Source organism: Phyllopteryx taeniolatus, chromosome 5 (assembly GCF_024500385.1).
Source record: "Phyllopteryx taeniolatus isolate TA_2022b chromosome 5, UOR_Ptae_1.2, whole genome shotgun sequence".
NCBI classification, from domain to species: Eukaryota; Metazoa; Chordata; class Actinopteri; order Syngnathiformes; family Syngnathidae; genus Phyllopteryx; species Phyllopteryx taeniolatus.
Window position 1 is genome coordinate 14,350,216 of NC_084506.1, and position 21,305 is coordinate 14,371,520.

The following is a 21,305-nucleotide window of genomic DNA, read 5'->3' on the forward strand; positions in this document are numbered from 1 at the left end:
CCGCATGCTGTCCTCAGTCACGTCTGCCTTTCCTCTATATAAGCAGCAACGGCAGGAAATGCTCCCAGTCAGTCAAGCGGAGCGCTCATCGAAGTCACACAACAACATTTACAGATTTTGGAACTCGGTGCACACACAAGACGCGCCGCATTATAAGGCGCCCCGTCCATTTTGGAGAAAATTTAAGACTTTTAAGTGTGCCTTATGGTCGTGTAAATATGGTATCTTAGTTTCTTGGAACACAATAAATACCTTCCCTTTGAATAAAATAAGAACTGGTGGAAAATTCCGTTTTTGATGAACAAATGTAACTGATAAGCCTCTATGATAGCTATTTATGCAGCGCAGTCCTGCTTGTGGTTTGAACTCACAGAACCTTCATTGCCCAAGTATTAGCCTGTACAGACTACACAATATTTATGCAAACGCTGAGCTGGCAGCGACTCTCTAAAAACACACACATTTTAAACGGAGCCTGCATGAGGTGTTTATGTTGGTGTCAAACCTCGCGGCAAACTGAAGCACTTCCCGAATCAGTCACGTGGTACAGCTGGGCAGCGAGGTTTCGGACATCATCACTTCCGTCCGGCTCCTTCCCTAAATTAAGCAAGCGTTATGTAAATATGTAAGTACTTTATATTACATTGTACAGTTTGTTGTATGTGTATTTGTATTTGCTTTTATTGTGTTTTGTTTTCCTCTGCCATCTGCAGCCAGGTCTCCATTGCAAATGAGAATCTGTTCTCAGTTGCCGTACTTGCATAAGTAAAGGTTAAATAAATAAATGAAATAAAATTTGTTTTGTTTTTTAACTCCTAAAACATGAACAATGTTTTAAGGATTGATGCTATTGCACAGTAGCTGCTTAACGCCACCACCAAGCCAAGTAAGCATTCTGAGAAGAATGAGAATCAAAAAGTAGATTTTTGCCAGATTATTACAGAGACATACGTAAATTGCCATACTGTATAAACACCCTACTTAAAAATATATCTAGTGTGGTTACTGGTCTAAATCATCATATGACTTTTAAAATCAATAAAGAGTCGAGTGGCCGATTCCACACAGCATTTGACTGAAATTGAAATATTGACACTTGTCTCAGTGACAAGTGGCAAACCTAATGGAGACAAGGGCTGTAGAAATTATATAATAATTCCCATTTTCAAATGGGTTGGATTTAAATGCAAAATCATTTAGATTCCGTCATATGCTGTAGCCCAAATACAACATTTCATGCTTGAGCACTCTACGTATGTTGCTGTGCATCTGGGTGGAGGAGATGGTAGGACAAATGCCTGCAATTGCTCTGCAGTGGTTGGAAGTAACTAAGTACTATAATGTAATATTTTGTGATTGTACTGAAATAGATATCAACCTTCGTCGATGACAAGATGATGTAAAATACACTTCAGTCGAGAAAGGTAAAGTCAACCGTGATTGATTGAGATCTTGAGGTCAAATGAGGCCTGGAAAAAAATTTCCAAAAATAAAAACACAGGGACAGCAGCGACATGGATGAACATGAACCAGGGCGCATTAATGACAACGGCGATAGATTCAGAGAAGCAAGATATTGCCCGCCCATGGCATTATTTAAGACAATTTCTTTTTTACTTAAGTACTTTTCAGAGTCTGTATACTTTTACCATTCTGTTGGTTTGGAAAGCGTTAACTGGGATCGGAGTGCTGAAAACACCTGTGCACAAAGGCACTGGCAGAGGTGCGTCAGCCTGAAAAACCCAACAGGAAGACCACTAAACCTGTATTTCGAGTATGTACAGTAGATGAAACCACAAAACAGTGTGGGGTTGCTGTGACTGCAGTTGTTTGAGTCGTTTGCTACTCTTGTTGACAAATCTCTGACTGGTTTCCATTTCTAAGCTCCAAACTGACAAAGCCAGATTGTTGATTGTAATTGTGCATGATGAATGTAGTTAAATCTCCAGTAATTCACAGGTCTTCATGTCACACGTTTATTACAGGCATCCTGTAACTCACTATATACCTTACTTCTGTAAATGTACTCAATTTATAGCCTGGATGAAATGTGCTCAGCATGTTGTGGACATCACCGCCGGAACTTTAATAAAGAATAATATACATGATTTAAATAAGGCACAGCTGATGAGCAGTTTTTACCTTGAATCTTATGTAAAATTTAGGATTCAATTTGATATTAAAATATGCATATGTTGCGTTTGTTAACGCAATTCCCCCCCCCCCCCCCCCCCCCCCCCCCCCCGCAGGTGGCAGTAGGGAGAGGCGAACACCAGAGTTTAACGGGCCATAGACATAGAACATTAAACGAACCTCAAGTACTACATCGTACGTCGAGCGTGCCGCCATATTGGATGTGTTAGAGCGGAGTAATCTGTAAAACTGCCTCATTTACTGTAGTTTTTGCTTTAAATTGTACCAACCATTTTACAGTCAAAGCCAAACCTCATGAGATTAATACTGAACAATGAAATTTTTAATATAGTTGGCCATTACAACACAATTTTGCTAATAGTAGTCCCGCATCAGAATCAGATTCAGAATCAGAATCATCTTTATTTGCCAAGTATGTCCAAAACACACAAGGAATTTGTCTCCGGTAGTTGGAGCCGCTCTAGTACAACAAACAGTCAATTTACAGAACACTTTGGAGACATAAAGACATTGACAAAAAACAACAACAAACAACAATTGTGCAAAAAGATGCAGAGTCCTCTAGCACTTAGAGCAGTTCGAATGACTAATATCGCAATAGTCCGGTGCAATGACCATTGTGCAAAGGGCGCTGAGACTTCAAGGAGTGTATGCGGTTTAAAGTGACGAGTAGTGCGATAATCTGGGACAATGTTGGTTGTGCAAATGTTACAGATACTCCTCAATCAGTGTGCAAATGGAGCAAATGCTACTCTGGCATGAGTGGCCACTATATGTGCATGTGCATAATGCTGAAAATATTTCCCAAGTGAAAAAAGCATCCACACAAAGAAGTCTTTCCTACTTAATTAGATTTATTAACTTAACTTTACAAAGAAATGGCTGAGAAAGTAGCGGAAAACAGCAATCAAAAGAGTCCCTCTCTAGTGATTGCCATCAGTAGTTAAATTTATATAAACCTTTTCACCATGATGGCACCCCACACGTACTTGAACATTGAGGGACTGGCGAATTAAATTAAATTAAATGACACCAATGTGCCCTTTTAATGGAGACATGGAGAGTGTGCTGACATAGCTGGTAGGCAAGCCATTATGTTTTGTTAAATTATGCAAAGACAAATATATATATTAAGTGCTGTAACGCGGGAAAAAAACAAAATCTTTTGGGGCATATCTGTCAGTGCAACCCCAAACACAACTATTTTTCGTCATTGTTTTCAGTCAGCGTCTCTCAGCTGCACTCGCTTTCTACCACCCGGAACTGAACTTGTCCCTATTGTTTACAAACATTGTGAAAAGGTCGATGAATAACTGAATATAAAACATATGTAATGTAAACATTAGTGCTCTTTATTTAGAAAATGCACCTCACATCTACATTTCAGAATCTGGATATTATAGATGAAATATTTAGGCCCACTACAGTGCCGTGAAAAAGTATTGGTCCCCTTCTCAAATTCTTATATTTCTGCATACTTTCCCCACTTTAATGTTGAAGATCATCAAACAAATGTAAATATCAGACAAATATAACCCATGTGAACTTAAAATGCTGTTTTTAAATGCTGATTTCATTGATTAAGGAAAAAAAAACTATTTAAAGTTAACTGGCCCTGTGTGAAAAACTAATTACCCCCCTTGTTAAATCATAAATTAATTGTGGCTAATCAAAATTTTTGGTTAATTTTCACTGATTACATTGAAGCCTGATTACCTTCAGACCAGTTCAATCAAGAAATCACTTGAACAGAATCTGTCCCGACAAAATCAAGTTGGAGAAAAGGTCTAAAAAAGCTGCAACAAAATGACACGATCCAAAGAAATAACTTTGTGCACTTTCTTCGTATACTGGTTCGGTTCATTTATTTGGATTACCAACCACACAGATCTGCCACATCTAATATGGCAGATGCGCTGACTCTAAGAACATTAGCACAACCCGCAAAACTAGTCGTTTATGTATAAACATCTATGACCAGTGTCCTGAAAGGACCTTATAGGAGTTACTTACGCCTGTTCACATGTCTTTAAAATAATCTATATTAAACTGAAACAAATACTAAAAGGTAAAAGTACTCGTTTACTCTGTATATTTTGTATAAATGTGAAGTAAAATAAAGCAACATTAGACTCCTGAAATCTAAACATTTGAATCAGGCACCTGCGCGTCTCTCCGAAGGAGGGTATCAACATGGCGGCCTCCTTGCGTCTGGGTCGTCAAGGAATTGTATTCGGCCTTAAATTATCGAACATTAATAACTATTTGTGGATCACGCAGTCGTTACAGGAGCACGCCAGACACTTCTTTCAGTCTCCATGGGCCTTCGGTGAGTGATGTTATGTGCAATTTTGTGTAATACGGTAGCTCGGCGACCGTTGACATTTCTAGCGATTTCTCCTTCAATAAGGTTACTTCACAATTTTCCAACTAACCACATTCCAGTAACCCTTCAATATACATCTTCGAGTTTAGTCTCACTTCTTTGACAATAACTGACACTATTACTCGTCCATGCAGAACGACGTATCCTGCTGCAAATGTCAAGGAGGGATACATGTTTTACTATCATAGTATAATCGAATTATAATTGCTGAGTAGGCTGACTCCGACAACGTTTAGTAGTTACTTTGTAACCATCACTACCTATGTTGAAATCAGCTTCGAGGAAATTCTGGTCCACCATCCGGCGTCTCAGGAGGGGGAAGCAGTGCACCATCAACACTGTGTATAGTGGGGATGGGGAACTGCTTACCTCGACTCGGGACGTTGTGAGTCGGTGGGGAGAATACTTCGAAGACCTCCTCAATTCCACCGACACGCCTTCGCATGAGGAAGCAGAGTCTGGGGTCTCTGAGGCAGGCTCTCCTATCTCTGGGGTTGAGGTCACCGAGGTGGTTAAAAAGCTCCTCGCTGGCAAGGTCCCGGGGGTGGATGAGATTCGCCCGGAGTTCCTAAAGGCTCTGGATGTTGTGGGGCTGTCCTGGTTGCCACGCCTTTGCAACATCGCGTGGATATCGGGGACAGTGCCTCTGGATTGGCAGACTGTTGTGGTGGTCCCCCTTTTTAAGAAGGGGGACCGGACAGAGGGTGTGTTCTAACTACAGGGGGATCACATTCCTCAGCCCCGAGCCTCAAGCTCGGTCATCCGGGAGGGACTCTGAGTAGAGCCGCTGCTCCTCCGCATTGAGAGGAGCCAGAACTTTGAATTAGCATATCCAGAAAATGACAACAGAATAACACATTAAATGTAATGATATGTCTGCCACAAAAGAAAATGGTTGTCCCAAACAAAGTAAACTTTGAATTAAGGACTTTAAGTCCTTAATTTAAATACATACAGCGGCTGAAATAAGTATTTAACACGTCACAATTGTTCTCATTAAATATATTTCCAAACGTGCTATTGACATGAACATTACACCGGATGTTGGGAACAACCCAAATAATCCATACATACAAAGAAAGTAGAAGAAATAAGATCAGAAATTAACTTGTGTGTAATAATGTGAAATGACACAGGGGAAAATAATTGAACACGCTAACTGGTATTTATTTAATACTTTGTACAAAAGCCTTTGTTTGCAATGACAGGTTCAAGATGCCTGCTGTATGGAGAAACTAGTCGCATGCATTGCTCTGGTGTGAGTTTGACCCATTCCTCCACACAAGCAGTCTTAAAATCTTGAAGGTTCCGTGGGCTTCTTTTATGGACTTTGAGTTACAGTTCTTTCCATAGATTTTCAATTGGATTCAAGTCAGGTGAAACCAATTGAGAGTTACCTTGGCAGTATGTTTTGGAACATTATCCTGCTGAAATGTTCACCGCCGTTTCATTTTCATCATCCTTGTAGATGGCAGCAGATTTTTGTTAAAAATGTCTCTGTACACTTGCCCGTTCATCTTTCTTTCAATAATGTCAAGTTTACCAGTACCATTTTCTGAAAAGCAGCCCCACACCATCATGTTCCACCACCGAAATTTACTGTTGGTGTGGTAATTCTAGGGTGATGTGCAGTGCCATTTCTCTTCTAAATGTGGTGTGCATTATGGCATCCAAACAGTTAAATTTTGCTCTCATCCAACCAGACTATATTCTCACAGTATTTAACTGGCTTGTTCAAATGTTGTTCAGCAAACTTTAAACAAGCTTTGACATGCTTTTTGTTCAGCAATGGGGTCTTGCGTGGTGAGCGTGCATACAGGCCATGGCGGCGGAGTGCATTATTCACTGTTTTCCTTGTGACAATAGTACCTGCTAATTCCAGGTCTTTTTTAAGCTTTCCACAGGTGGTCCTTGGCTCTTGTACAACTCTTCTGATTATTCTTTCCACTCCTGTGTCAGAAATCTTGCAAGGAGCAGTTGATAGAGGCAAATCTATGGTGGTATAATTGGCTTTCCACTTACCTATTATGGCTCCAACCGTGCTCACTGGAGCATTCAGAAGGTTAGAGATGCACCTGTAACCAATGCCATCGTTATGTTTTGCAACAATTAGTTTGCGATGGTCTTAAGACAGCTCTTTGCTCTTACCCATCATGAGATGTGCCTTGACTCACACCTTGGCAATGAGAGCTTTTTCTAGGTCATCCGTTAGAACTGATATTCATTTGCACTGAAAGGGGATGCATTGCTGTTTGATTGATTTGATTGATAGATTTTAGGTGTTGTCTTGGCTTACTATGCCTTTTTGCATCTCCCTTTCTTCGTGTGTTCAATTCTTTTTCCCTGTGTCATTTCACATTATCACACACAACTTAATTTCTAAGCTTTAGACTTTACACCGATTTGATTGGGCTGATCGGTATCGGCCGATATTTAGTATTTTATACTTTATCGGCTGATCGGCTTTAATGTCATAATTCGCCGATTGATCGGCTCCGCAAAAGACATTAACTCCGCGTCGCCGCGTGCACAGTATATTTGAATCCATCCATCCATCCATCCATTTTCTGAGCCGCTTATCCTCACAAGGGTCGCGGGAGTGCTGGAGCCTATCCAAGCTATCTTCAGGCAGGAGCCGGGGTACAGCCCGAACTGGTTGCCAGCCAATCGCAGGGCACACATAAACAAACAACCATGCGGACTCACTTTCACACCTAGGGGCAATTTAGAGACTTCAATCAACCTACCATGTATGTTTTTGGGATGTGGGAGGAAACCGGAGTGCCCGGAGAAAACTCACGCAGGCACAGGGAGAACATGCAAACTCCACACAGGCGGGGCCGGGGATTGAATCCCGGTCCTCAGAACTGTGAGGCAGACGCTCTAACCAGTCGCCCACCGTGTCGCTATTTGAATGCAAAAGCTAGTTTATTTTTAGCCTTGTCGGTTGTCTTTTGACGTACTGTAAATATCTGACGGCCAATGAAGTTATAATAAAAAAAAATAAAAAATTTAAAAACGGCGGCGGTGTGGGACAGACAACATGTCAGAGACAGGTAACACGTGATGCCCGGATCAGACTACAAGACAAATTTGATGTTTCACGATTGCACTGTCAGACTACTGCAATAAAATCAGTCAGGTTTGACCTGACTGATTAAAATACACGATCTGATTAGAGCAGTGATTTCCAACCTATATGGGGCCAAGGAACATATTTTACAATTGAAAAATTTCACGGCACACCAACAAACGAATATGTCACAAAAAGTGGATACATTAATTACTGTATTTACTTCCTGCCATCTCATAGAAGACCATTCATTTGTTCTATCTGTCACTATGCCTCACTGGCATAAATAGAGAAACAGAGAGGATATTATTTGTAAATATAATTTTTTGGGCAATTAAGTAAACAAGTATATACAGTAAATGAACAGGTCATTTAAATAGACACATTCCTCCATCTTGTGATCGGATCGGTGATCGGTTATCGTTTTTTTAAACTCGTTGATCGGTTATCGTTTTTTTAAACTCGCTGATCGGTCCCAAAAATCCTGATCGTGTAAAGCCTACTTATTTTGTTCTACTTTCTTTGAATATATGGATTACTTGGGTTGTTCGCAACATCTGGTGAAATTTTCAAATCTTTAACACACTTGGAAATATATTTAGTGAGAAAATGGTGACGTGTTACTTATTTCACCTGCTCTACCTTACCACCATTGAATGCATTTATTAGTTAAGTCTGGAAATGATAAAAGCTTGGATTTGTTTTTTTTTTTAATCTACAGGGGAGATACATGATTTGATTTTCATTAGCAGTCTGAGCTTTGCAAAGCAGAACTTCAACTACATGACTTTGGTAACTTGAGCATCAAGGATCAGCACCAAATAAAAAATGACACCCAGATTCTCACAGTTCTCTCATTTGTTAATAATATCCATCCATCCATCCATTTTCTTTACTGCTTATCCTCACTAGGGTCGTGGGCTGCTGGAGGCTATCCCAGCTATCTTCAGGTGGGAGGCGGGGTACACCCTGAACCGGTCGCCAGCCATTCGCAGTGTTAATAATATCCATCCATTTTCTGAGCCGCTTCTCCTCACTAGGGTCGCGGGCGTGCCGGAGCCTATCCCAGCTATCATCGGGCAGGAGGCAGGGTACACCCTGAACTGGTTGCCAGCCAATTGCAGGACACATACAAACAAACAACCATTTGCACTCACAGTCACACCTACGGGCAATTTAGAGTCTCCAATCAATGCATGTTTTTGGGATGTGGGAGGAAACCGGAGTGCCCGGAGAAAACCCATGCAGGCACGGGGAGAACATGCAAACTCCACACAGGCGGGGCCGGGGATTGAACCACGGTCCTCAGAACTGTGAGGCAGACGCTCTAACCAGTCGTCTAACCATGCCGCCGTGTTAATAATATTATGTATTAATTCAAAATGATCGAATATGATAATTTTATGTGCTGCCATGAAAAGACAAATAATAACTTGTCGTAGGGAAAGTTGAAGGTTTGCATCTTGCTCAACAGATACTTTGGCAGGACTGAGACTTCATCCTACAGATGTCCTTTTTTTTTTTTTTTGATAGCCATTTGAATTATGGTACCCCACTTTTATGATCCTTAAGCTGTAGCATTGTATTTGTTATCTTTTATATTTATTTATTTATGTATTTATTTATTTTGAGAACATGCCCCATTTTAACATGCCAGTTAAGATTTTTGTCTGTTCTGGATCAGTTTGTGTCACACGATGTCTGCACATCTTTCAGCTGCATATTCATGTGACAAAAATGTTTTCCTTTTACCACATCTGAGAGCTCTTTTACTCAATTAAGATCCAGTCAATGTGGTGGCTACTGAAGAACATTGAGGTCATTGTCATGTTGAGATGGGTTTTGAAACAAACCATTCACTGGGCAAGCACAAGAAAGTCCCACGAAAGGATGGATGGTTTGTGGCCATGCTGGGCAGTCCAAGCTCAGTGACAGCACTCCACTACAATGTGGCACTCATGCTGGTTTTTGGTTACAAGATTCAGATGCCTGTGTATTGTGTATTTTGAAGAAAATGAGATAAATCACAATTAATCTTTTGTCATACGTTACTGTTCAGTTTGGGTTTGCCATAGCTTTTTTTTTTTCTTGGGGGGCGGGGGTTAGCAGTGTAAGAAATACACAACCAAACAAGCAATTAAGAAACTCATATCAATCACACATTTTCACCACTCTTTAGAGGTGATATGAATATTAATAGAAATGATTGACCACCGTTTACAGATACTCGATTAGCTGACGTAACTGCATAAGTAGAAGTAAAGTTGTTTTTCAGAAGGGGCTCCCCTTGTGGACGGTTTCCAATCTCAAAAGCCAGTTGTACCAAAACTATTTGTTTGGAAATGGAGGTTAGCATATGAAATCATTAGAAATATTCAGTTCTACATTAAAATGTTACAATCATAAAATATTTCCTAACTGTACCGTAGGATTATTATTATTTTAATATATTCTTAACAGTCACCCATCGTGACTCAATGTGACATCATCCCAGATTGGCAATGCACTTTCTCACAGTCAATCATAAGCATTCAAAGTGCACAAAACAGGAGTATTCCATTTGAAAACAAATTTACACATGTAGCTACGGCAAGGGATTTCGATACAGCTTAGTTGTTATTGAGGCATAGTGACAGACAGAACAAATAAATACTCTTCTATTAGATGGCAGGAAGTACGTACAGTAATTAATGTATCCACTATTTGTGACATTTTTGTTTGTTGGTGTACCGTGAGATTTTGCAGTTGTAACGTGCCTTGGTTCCATAAAGGTTGGAAATCACTGCTCTCAGGCCTGTAGAATGTGTGTGTCTTCTGGTGTTGTGTCGACCATCCTCACCAATGATGTAATCGACATGACTTTTATTTATTTTTTTGTTATTGTTGTGCTTTGTCTTCCTGTGCTGTACTGCAGTTTATTAAGATACCAAACCATTTCATAGCCATTTTCAAAGAAGCATTTCTGCATTACCTTTAATCGCCTTTTCAAATGTTTTTTAAGTAATGCTGTTATGATGTTTTTTTTCGGTAGGTGTCGCCCCACTCAATGTGCAAATGCCAGCTCTCTCACCAACCATGGAGGAGGGAAGCATTGTCAAATGGCTGAAGAAAGAAGGTAAAATTAATTTGCAAGTGTCTAACATAAATGTTTTTCAGCACAACTTCCCCGGGACAGATCTTACCACAATCACAAATTTTAATTCTTCTTTTCCAGTCCAGTTGTCAATGCCACAGGAGTGCCAAAGCATGTGCGCATAAAAACTATGACAATATTTACCTTGTAACCATGGGCCAACATCAAGCGCCAATCATCATTCTCTATGACAACACAGCACTCTGTAAGACATGGGCTTGTGCACTGTTGCATTCATTGGTCTTTGGTGATAAACTGGCTTAAGGAAACCCGGCAGTCACTATTCAGTACTGCTTGGCAACACTGCTTATCCAAGCACTACAGCAGGACCCTAATTTATCATGAACAACTGAGTTCTGATTGGCTGCTTTTGCTGTGTTATCTTGGGCTTCTCTGACTTGGGGTGAGACGTACAGTAGCCTACAATGTGGATGTGATAATGAAAGATAAATTCTCACTGCCAAAAAAAACAACAACACATTTCGCCCTTAGTGTCTTTTCAATAGTATTGCTACTACTGAAGAAGCCTGGGATTTTCAAGAAGCATATGATATTAATGATTATAATGAATTACAAATTGGCTTCATAATTTACCCATTAAGTGTGTTCCCAAAGCTTATACTGTCTTCATTTTGTCTTTTCACATATTCATGCAAATTATATTATTCGCACTGCAAACATACCTAGCGGTAAATACGTTCTCCTTGCGTTCCTTAGGGTTTCCCAACCTTTACAGAGCCAAAGTGCATATTTTACATTAGAAAAACATCTCATGTCACACTACTGAACAAAAATCTCACAGCAATTATATATACTGAAAAAAAATATGATCTCAAATAATTTAATCACAAATTTACTTACTCAGTTAGAAATATGAGCATTTTTAGTTGAACACAAAGCTAGTATTCTGTAGGGTGAATGGCAACAGGTGAATAAACAGGTTAATTCTACCTTCTGTCATCTAGCAGAAGAGGATTTCATTGTTCTGCCTGTCAGTATACCTAAAGCTAGATAGAAAAACTAATTTGTGTGCTGTATACTGAATATCTTCAAAAGTATTCTCTTGTCAGGTAATGTTTTCTAATCAGTCAGGTCAAACCAGCATTACAACATGACAAAAATAATGGGTGTTATTTTTTTAATAACTTTAAATAACTTTTGGCTGTCAGATATTTACAGTAGTATGTCAAAAGACATGCGACAAGGCTAAAAATAAACTAGCTTTTGGATTTAGATATACTGTACACGATGGCGACGCGGAGGAAATGTCTTTTGCAGAGATGATCAATGACAGCATTGACCGGATCGGCGAATTATGACATTAAAGCCGATCAGCATAAAATGCTAATTATCGACCGATACCGATCAAGCCGATCAGATTGGTGTAAATTCTGATAAAATTCATTCTTGATACCACTGCTCCTTCACCCTGGGGCTTCCAACATCTAAACCTGCCCATCTTCCATCCATCCTTCTCTTGACCCACCCATTTATACTGACTTACTTCACCAGCACGATGTCCGACTGGTTAGGACATTCGCCTCACAGTTCTGAGTACCCGGGTTCAAATCCGCCTGTGTGGAGTTTGCATGTTCTCCCCGTGCTTGCATGGGTTTTCACCGGATACTCGGGTTTCCTCCCACATCCCAAAAACATGCATGGTAGGTTAATTGAAAAAAAATTGTCCGTAGGTGTGAATGTGAGTGAGAATGGTTGTTTGTTTATGTGCCTTGCGATGGGCTGGCAACCAGTTAAGGGTGTACCCCGCCTCTCGGGATAGGCTCCAGCACTCCCGTGACCCTAGTGAAGATAAGCGGCTCGGAAAATGAATGAATGCATTTCACCAGACCAACTTTTATATGTGTTTTGTAGATACATCTTTTGCATAATTTACTGTAATTGTTTGTGATCCTGTCTGTTTCTGAAAGGCCAAGGTGATTGTCTCAGCAGTTATTTTTTTCCAGCGAGATAGAGGTGTGATCAGAGGTTAGATCAGCATAGTATTTGACATTTAACTCATAGGCCTACCTGTATCATAACTGACCTTTTCACAAGTTAATGCATGGATGTGTCACAAAGTCGATTCGATCATCCACTGTCCACTCTTGATTAGCTTCAGAAAAAATTTGGCAATAAACCATGATTGTCAATGTTACTGACTTCAGATTTCTGTTTTTCTTGCAACTATTTATGGCTATAAATGCTATTGACTAAAGAAAGAAGTGGTATGAGTCCTTTTTAATAACTCTAAATTAGAGTTGTTCCTGATCAATGCAGCCCTATGGGGGGGCACAAGTCAGTGCAAACTGTAGGCTGGTCCCAAGCCCGGATAAATGCAGAGGGTTGCGTCAGGAAGGGCATCCGGCTTAAAACCTTGCCAAACAAATATGAGCGTTCATCCAAAGAATTCCATACCGGATTGGTCGTGGCCCGGGTTAACAACGTCCGCCACCGGCGCCGTCAACCTGCAGGGCGCTGTTGGAAATTCAGCTACTGTGGGTCGAAGTCGAAGTCAAAGAAGAAGAAGAAGAAGAGGTGGAAAGCGGGTTCTTCGGCAGAAAGAGAAGAGGAAAACACAGAGCCTAGAACTGAATGTGGGGACTTTGAATGTTGGGACTATGACAGGAAAATCTCGGGAGTTGGTTGACATGATGATTAGGAGAAAGGTTGATATATTGTGTGTCCAGGAGACCAGGTGGAAAGGCAGTAAGGCTAGAAGTTTAGGGGCAGGGTTTAAATAATTTTACCATGGTGTAGATGGGAAGAGAAATGGAGTCGGGGTTATTTTAAAAGAAGAGTTGGCTAAGAATGTCTTAGAGGTGAAAAGAGTATCAGATCGAGTGATGAGGCTGAAATTTGAAATTGAGGGTGTTATATGTAATGTGATTAGTGGCTATGCCCCACAGGTAGGATGTGACCTAGAGGTGAAAGAGAAATTCTGGAAGGAGGCAGGAGAGTACTTGGTGTATCTTCTGGCAGGAAAGGAGAGAAGGAGACTTGGTGGTGGAACCTCACAGTACAGGAAATCATACAAGGAAAACGGTTAGCTAAGAAGAAGTGGGACACTGAGAGGACCGAGGAGAGGCGAAAGGAATACATTGAGATGCGACACAGGGCAAAGGTAGAGGTGGCAAAGGCAAAACAAGAGGCATATGATGACATGTATGGCAGGTTGGACACTAAAGAAGGAGAAAAGGATCTATACAGGCTGGCCAGACAGAGGGATAGAGATGGGAAGGATGTGCAGCAGGTTAGGGTGATTAAGGATAGAGATGGAAATATGTTGACTGGTGCCAGCAGTGTGCTAGGTAGATGGAAAGAATACTTCGAGGAGTTGATGAATGAGGAAAATGATAGAGAAGGGAGAGTAGAAGAGGCAAGTGTGGTGGACCAGGAAGTGGCAATGATTAGTAAGGGGGAAGTTAGAAAGGCATTAAAGAGAATGAAAAATGGAAAGGCAGTTGGTCCTGATGACATACCTGTGGAGGTATGGAAGCATCTAGGAGAGGTGGCTGTGGAGTTTTTGACCAGCTTGTTCAATAGAATTCTAGTGCGTGAGAAGATGCCTGAGGAATGGAGGAAAAGTGTACTGGTGCCCATTTTTAAGAACAAAGGTGATGTGCAGAGCTGTGGCAACTATAGAGGAATAAAGTTGATGAGCCACACAATGAAGTTATGGGAAAGAGTAGTGGAGGCTAGACTCAGGACAGAAGTGAGTATTTGCTAGCAACAGTATGGTTTCATGCCTAGAAAGAGTACCACAGATGCATTATTTGCCTTGAGGATGTTGATGGAAAAGTACAGAGAAGGTCAGAAGGAGCTACATTGTGTCTTTGTAGATCTAGAGAAAGCCTATGACAAGAGTACCCAGAGAGGAACTGTGGTACTGCATGCGGAAGTCTGGAGTGGCAGAGAAGTATGTTAGAATAATACAGGACATGTACGAGGGCAGCAGAACAGCGGTGAGGTGTGCTGTCGGTGTGACAGAAGAATTTAAGGTGGACGTGGGACTGCATCAGGGATCAGCCCTGAGCCCCTTCCTTTTTGCAGTGGTGATGGATAGGCTGACAGATGAGGTTAGACTGGAATCCCCGTGGACCATGATGTTTGCAGATGACATTGTGATCTGCAGTGAAAGCAGGGAGCAGCTGGAGGAACAGTTAGAAAGATGGAGGCATGCACTGGAAAGAAGAGGAATGAAGATTAGCCGAAGTAAAACAGAATATATGTGCATGAATGAGAGGGGTGGTGGGGGAAGAATGAGGCTACAGGGAGAAGAGATGGCAAGGGTAGAGGACTTTAAATACTTGGGGTCAACCGTCCAGAGCAATGGTGAGTGTGGGCAGGAAGTGAAGAAACGGGTCCAAGCAGGTTGGAACGGGTGGAGGAAGGTGTCAGGTGTGTTATGTGACAGAAGAGTCTCTGCTAGGATGAAGGGCAAAGTTTATAAAACAGTGGTGAGGCCAGCCATGATGTATGGATTAGAGACAGTGGCACTGAAGAGAAAACAGGAAGCAGAGCTGGAGGTGGCGGAAATGAAGATGTTGAGGTTCGCTCTCGGAGTGACCAGGTTGGATAAAATTAGAAATGAGCTCATCAGAGGGACAGCCAAGGTTCGATGTTTTGGAGACAAAGTTAGAGAGAGCAGACTTCAATGGGTTGGACACGTCCAGAGGAGAGAGAGTGAGTATATTGGTAGAAGGATGATGAGGATGGAGCTGCCAGGCAAGAGAGCTAGAGGAAGACCAAAGAGAAGGTTGATAGATGTCGTGAGGGAAGACATGATGGCAGTTGGTGTTCGAGAGGAGGATGCAGGAGATAGGCTCTCATGGAAAAGGATGACGCGCTGTGGCGACCCCTAACGGGACAAGCCGAAAGGAAAAGAAGAAGAAGAGAGTTGTTCCTGATCCTTTCATGTGATCGGAAATTGGGACTGATCACGTAATTTTTAGCTGATTGGTTTCAGATAAAAAAAGACTGGATTTTGGATCTTATGTCTCTCTAATTTGTGTCACTTAAATACTTAAATACTGATTTTCTGTTCGTAAATTTGTTTTTATTGTGTATTAAAGCTGCTGTGGTTGTAGAATTGTTTAAAAATTCAAAGTTTAGAAGAAATTATTTACACCAACATTTGCTGAACTGGCATTCTTTTCATTTTCTCTTGTATTTATGCTTTCATGTCGTTTAAAATGTGACATTTACATAATATATTTGTGGATGTGCACTCTTTTACCATTGCAGGTGAGGCAGTGGCAGCAGGTGATGCCCTTTGTGAAATTGAGACCGACAAAGCTGTCGTTACTATGGAATCTAATGACGATGGTATCATGGCAAAGATCCTGGTGAGTATACCAAAATCAGAGACAATCCTGATTGCCACAATGGTGTAGGTACTCTATTTTGTATCTACTATGAGACAAGATTATTTGTGGTTGTTTTTAATCCTGTCCTTAAACTGGTTTATTTTGCTATATTTATTCGTCTTTCCTTACACAGTCACAGCACACAGAAGGATTGTCTTTAGTGGCATATATTTCTCCAGGTCTATCCCCCGTTGTGTTATTAGAAGTTTGAATTTTTAATAGGCTTGCAAAGATTTAGCAACAGTTTGACTTTGACATCCGTGCTGCACCCCGAAGTACAGGTATTTGCTTTTATTTAAATATAGTTTAAACTTTGTCTCCCATTTTTAATCTTAGAGTGCATGGTACAGGGTGGATTATTGCCCTTCAACCCTGCATATTTGCAGCCTGTATCATTTTGAACATCATGTTGCTATGAACTATGACCTTGTGGTGATTATTAAATGGGCCACAACTGGCAAATTCAAACCATTGGTCTTATGCTATTCTTTCTTGGGTGTTTCCCTTTTTCCACATTCCCTTACTCCCATTTTACGTCGCTTCTGTGGGGATGGTAGTTTCCATAGCAACCAGTGAAGAATTTAGGGTCGGGGCTTTATAGCAGAGGCAGGAAGAGAAACACCTGTATAAACCCCACTAGCAAAAAACTGCAAAATAAAATGTGACGTTAATAGTTAATAAGAAAATCTAAAGCTGGAAGCATTGCATGTCCAATGTGGGAACAAATTTTTGCTGAACCACAGAATGTGTTAACTATTCTTCCATTAAAGGTGCGCTTCCATCATTTTTTATTTCATTTTTATAATCTTTGATGTCCTTTTATCAGGTTGCCAAGATGATTTGGGTTGGAAATGCCCTTTCTTTCCCATTTTAAATATTGAAAACAGCTTGGTTCTAATTGGTCCATATCACAGCATCTGCCAGCGTAGTGCATAGTGACATCATGTCCTTCGAGGCAGTGTTCAGAATCACGTCACTCGCTAGAGTTTGATCGCAGGGTTATTTGTACACACTGAACACTCATTCGCTCCATTTGCGCCACATTTATAGGCTCCTCCCACCTTGGTCCTCTTTAGCGGGTCGTCGGCGAGCTCGCCTTCAGCGAAGGTGTGCTGTGAAGTGAACATGGCCGACATGACAAGTCATCCCCACTGGTTCCTTTGTTTAGTTTTTTTCACTTCCTATTTTTACTCGCCGTTTCAGCCCCGTCGGCCGGTGACGAAGCGCTGTGCGCGGCCAGCACAAGTCAAGCCGGCTGTATGCCACTCTGCAGAGAAACAGCCTGTTATAGGCGGAGGCTGGAGCACCCTTTTAGTGTGTGTGTGTGTTCATTTGTGCGGCTTTTTTTTTCTTGCCAATTCTACTCCCCATTACAGCCCCTCTACCTCGCGACCCTCGTGGCCGCTTGTCACCGGCCAGCGGGGCGCTCATCCTCCGTTACTAATCATTGTGAAGCACAATTAACCAACTGTTGGATTGTTAGCCTACTAATACGGAACATGATCTGAAAAGGGAGAGATGAAAATAAAATGAAAAGTGGGAATATTTTGACGTTTATGCTCATGATCCGCCCCCATTCATTGGAATTGAATCTGCAGCGATGATCATTGCTGGCGAGTACGGGGATATATGCAAGCTTTGCTATTTCATCCACTGTTACATCATGAGTTATAAATATAGTTAAGTATTGTTGTAAAACACAACAGATGTATACTTTATACTACTAATACTGTATTTATATGGCTCGGCAGCAGCTAAGACTCTCTTAAAACCCATAAATGCTGTGTTGCTGTTCAGCTGAGTTAAGTGGGTGGATACCAACCACGAAGTGAGCAGGTATTTGAATATTAATTGACAAAACTACATCACAGACACATGGAAATCTGATGCGCTCGTTTTGCAAGCCTTATGCATTTATTGTCTTTTGCATTCAATTGACAAACTACGTAGATGTCAAACTTAAAACATGTCAAAGATGCATTCAGAACAATGTTAAGCTTAAAACAGTAGAAAAAAAACAAGATTCCGATGGAAAGGCAGCTTTAACAGAGCTTTTGTAACCACCTAATTGTTTTTGTATGTATATTATATGTTGACCACCATAATCACCTACATTTGACAAATGCATACCTAGATTTAGGGCTGTAACATCTAGTCTTTTTAGAATCGATTATCCTATAGATATTTCATCAACTAACCGAGTAATCCCCCCCCCGGTGAAGCAGCATTTAGTTATTACGCTGCACACAAATGGAATAAGTTGCCAACAGAAGTGACCTCAGCCCCAAGTGTGAATGTTTTTAAGTCAAGGTTAAAAACTCTTTTTTTCCTTATGCTTTTTAGAGCATTTCCACTTTTAAATGATATTTCTTGCACTGTACGCTGTTTTAATTGTACTTTTTTCTCGTTTTAAATGTTTCTGAGCTGTTTTTTGTTGTTGTTTTTAAATGCTTTTAATGTAAAGAACATTGAGTTGCCTTGTGTATGAAATCTGCTAGATAAATACATTTGCTTTGCTGTACTTGCTTTGCTTCCCCAGCCCTATCTAGATTGCTATTGGCATAGACCTCAGTATGCTCCAAAATGGTTAAATATGGGGGTCATTCACAGAGCTGTCCATGTTACAGATCATCCATATTTTGTCAAAGTAATCACTGACTCGTTGCTAACTCGTTACGGCCATAACACTGATTGTTCCAGATATTTGTCGATATACACTTGACAACACGTCAATTATAGATGTAGCATTGTTCGACCGCACCAAAAGCCTTGCCTTTGCGCGGTTATTCTGGCGTGTGTGGATGTCGTTCTCTCACAGTTCATCGGGTGGTTAGTTTTCCCCCCATTTCGCAAAAAGGTTCATTTCGGCACCAAGTGGGAGACTCATGGGGTTCCCCAGCTTAATCGATTGGGTAAGAGAAGCCCAGATGCTGGGTGAGTCCGCGTTTATGTGCGGGCATAGCGGCCGGACTCCTTCATGGCATTGAATTGAAGCATATTCCAGCACATTGATGGTCAATGTGTCCTGAAATCCACGTTAGGTAATTAGCTAGCCAGCTGCCGCCTTCATCAATGCATGAGCCGCTAATCACAGTTTGGCGGTGTGGCCGTCAGTGACATACTTTAGCTGGCTCAGACCAGGGCTGGAGCTAATCATTTCATCACATCATTGTCGTCACACACTATCAATGAAGGGGTCTATTTTCATACATAAGGCGTACTGGATTATATTGTGTATTAAGCGAAACAAAACAGTCAAGTAATTCAAACTTTATTCAACTCATTCACAATAACTCAACATTGTTCAGTTGTAACACATCAGAATCATCTTTATTTGCCAAGTATGTCCAAAAAACACACAAGTAATTTGTCTCCGGAAGTTGGAGCCGCTCTAGTACGACAACAGACAGTCAATTTACAGAACACTTTGGAGACAGAAAGACATTGACAAAAAAAAAAAAAAAAAAAAAAAACAGTCACTGAGCAGTAAAGAGTTGCTAGTTATCTGGTAATGCCCGTACATTTTTTTTTTTTTTTTTTTTTTTGACAATTGTGCAAAAAGATGCAGAGTCCTCTAGCACTTAGAGCAGTTCGAATGACTAATATTGCAATAGTCCGGTGCAATGACTATTGTGCAAAGGGCGCTGAGACTTCAAGGAGTGTATGCGGTTTAAAGTGACGAGAAGTGCAATCATCTGGGACAATGTTGGTTGTGCAAATGTTACAGATACTCCTCAATCAGTGTGCAAATGGAGCAGATGCTACTCTGGCATGAGTGTCCAGTATATGCAAATAGTGCAGCATGGCGAGACAACTACAGTGAGTGCACGAGTAATACATAATTGGCCCCACAGAAATGTGACAACGAACTCAAGTCAAAAAATTGCCAGCATGTTGTAATGGAATTGTAGGTCAGGTGTTTAAGAAGTTGATCACAAGAGGGAAGAAGCTGTTGGAATGTCTACTAGTTCTAGTTTGCATTGATCGGTAGCGCCTACCCGAGGGAAGGAGCTGGAAGAGCTGGTGACCGGGGTGCGGAGGGTCCGAGAGGATTTTGCACGCCCTTGTCTTAGTTCTGGCAGCGTGCAAGTCCTCATTGGTGGGTAGGGGGGTACCGACAATCCTTTCAGCAGTTTTGATTGTCCGTTGCAGTTGGAGTTTGTCCTTTTTTGTAGCAGCACCAAACCAGACTGTGATGGAAGAACACAGTACTGATTCGATGACCGCTGTGTAGAACTGTCTCAGCAGCTCCGGTGGCAGGCCGTGCTTTCTCAGAAGCCGCAGGAAGTACATCCTCTGCTGGGCCTTTTTGAGGACGGAGTTGATGTTGGTCGCCCACTTCAGGTCCTGAGAGACTGTAATTCCCAGGAACTTGAAGGTCTCGACAGTTGACACAAGGCAGCTGGACAATGTGAGGGGCAGCTGTGGCGAAGGATGCCTCCTGAAGTCCACGATCATCTCTACAGTCTTGAGCGTGTTCAGCTCTAGGTTGTGTCGGCCGCACCACAGCTCTAGCCGCTCCACTTCCTGTCGATATGCAGACTCGTCACCGTCCTTGATGAGGCCGATGACAGAGATGTCATCTGCAAACTTCAGGAGTTTGACAGTCGGGTTCGCTGAGGTGCAGTCGTTCGTGTAGAGAGAGAAGAGCAGCGGAGAGAGGACACAACCTTGGGGCGCCCCAGTGCTGATGCTGGGTGTGGATGAGGTGGCCTCCCCCAGCCTGACCTGCTGTGTCCTGCCCGTCAGAAAGCTGTAAATCCACTGGCAGATGGCAGGTGAGACGCTGAGCTGGAGAAGCTTGGATGAAAGGAGTTCAGGGATGATGGTGTTGAACGCTGAGCTGAAGTCCACGAACAGGATCCTCGCGTAGGTCCCTGCACTGTCGAGATGTTTTAGGATGAAGTGCAGTCCCATGTTGACTGCATCATCCGCAGACCTGTTCGCTTGGTAGGCAAACTGCAAGGGGTCCAGCAGGGGACCTGTGACACTCTTGAGGTGGTCCAGCACGAGACGTTCAAAGGACTTCATGACCACAGATGTCAAAGCGACAGGCCTGTAGTCATTCAGACCCGAGATTGCAGGTTTCTTGGGGACTGGAATGATGGTGGAGCGTTTGAAACAGGATGGTACTTCGCACAATTCCCGAGATCTATTGAAGATCTGAGTGAAGACTGGAGCGAGCTGGTCCGC

The 21,305-nt window shown here is 41.8% G+C and overlaps 1 protein-coding gene across 2 annotated transcripts in view; it reads left to right on the forward strand.

The window, feature by feature from the left end:
- Positions 1-4,301: 4,301 nt before the first annotated feature.
- The window catches only part of pdhx (pyruvate dehydrogenase complex component X), a 47,170-nt gene continuing 30,166 nt past the window's right edge, over positions 4,302-21,305 (forward strand). The window contains exons 1-3 of one of the 2 annotated variants that reach the window (XM_061773163.1): positions 4,302-4,483; positions 10,645-10,728; positions 15,991-16,091. In XM_061773163.1, coding sequence (XP_061629147.1) covers positions 4,348-4,483; positions 10,645-10,728; positions 15,991-16,091 — 321 coding nt within the window. In that variant the 5' untranslated portion in view covers positions 4,302-4,347. The remainder of the gene's footprint in view (positions 4,484-10,644; positions 10,729-15,990; positions 16,092-21,305) is intronic. The other variant, XM_061773162.1, reaches the window with a different exon arrangement.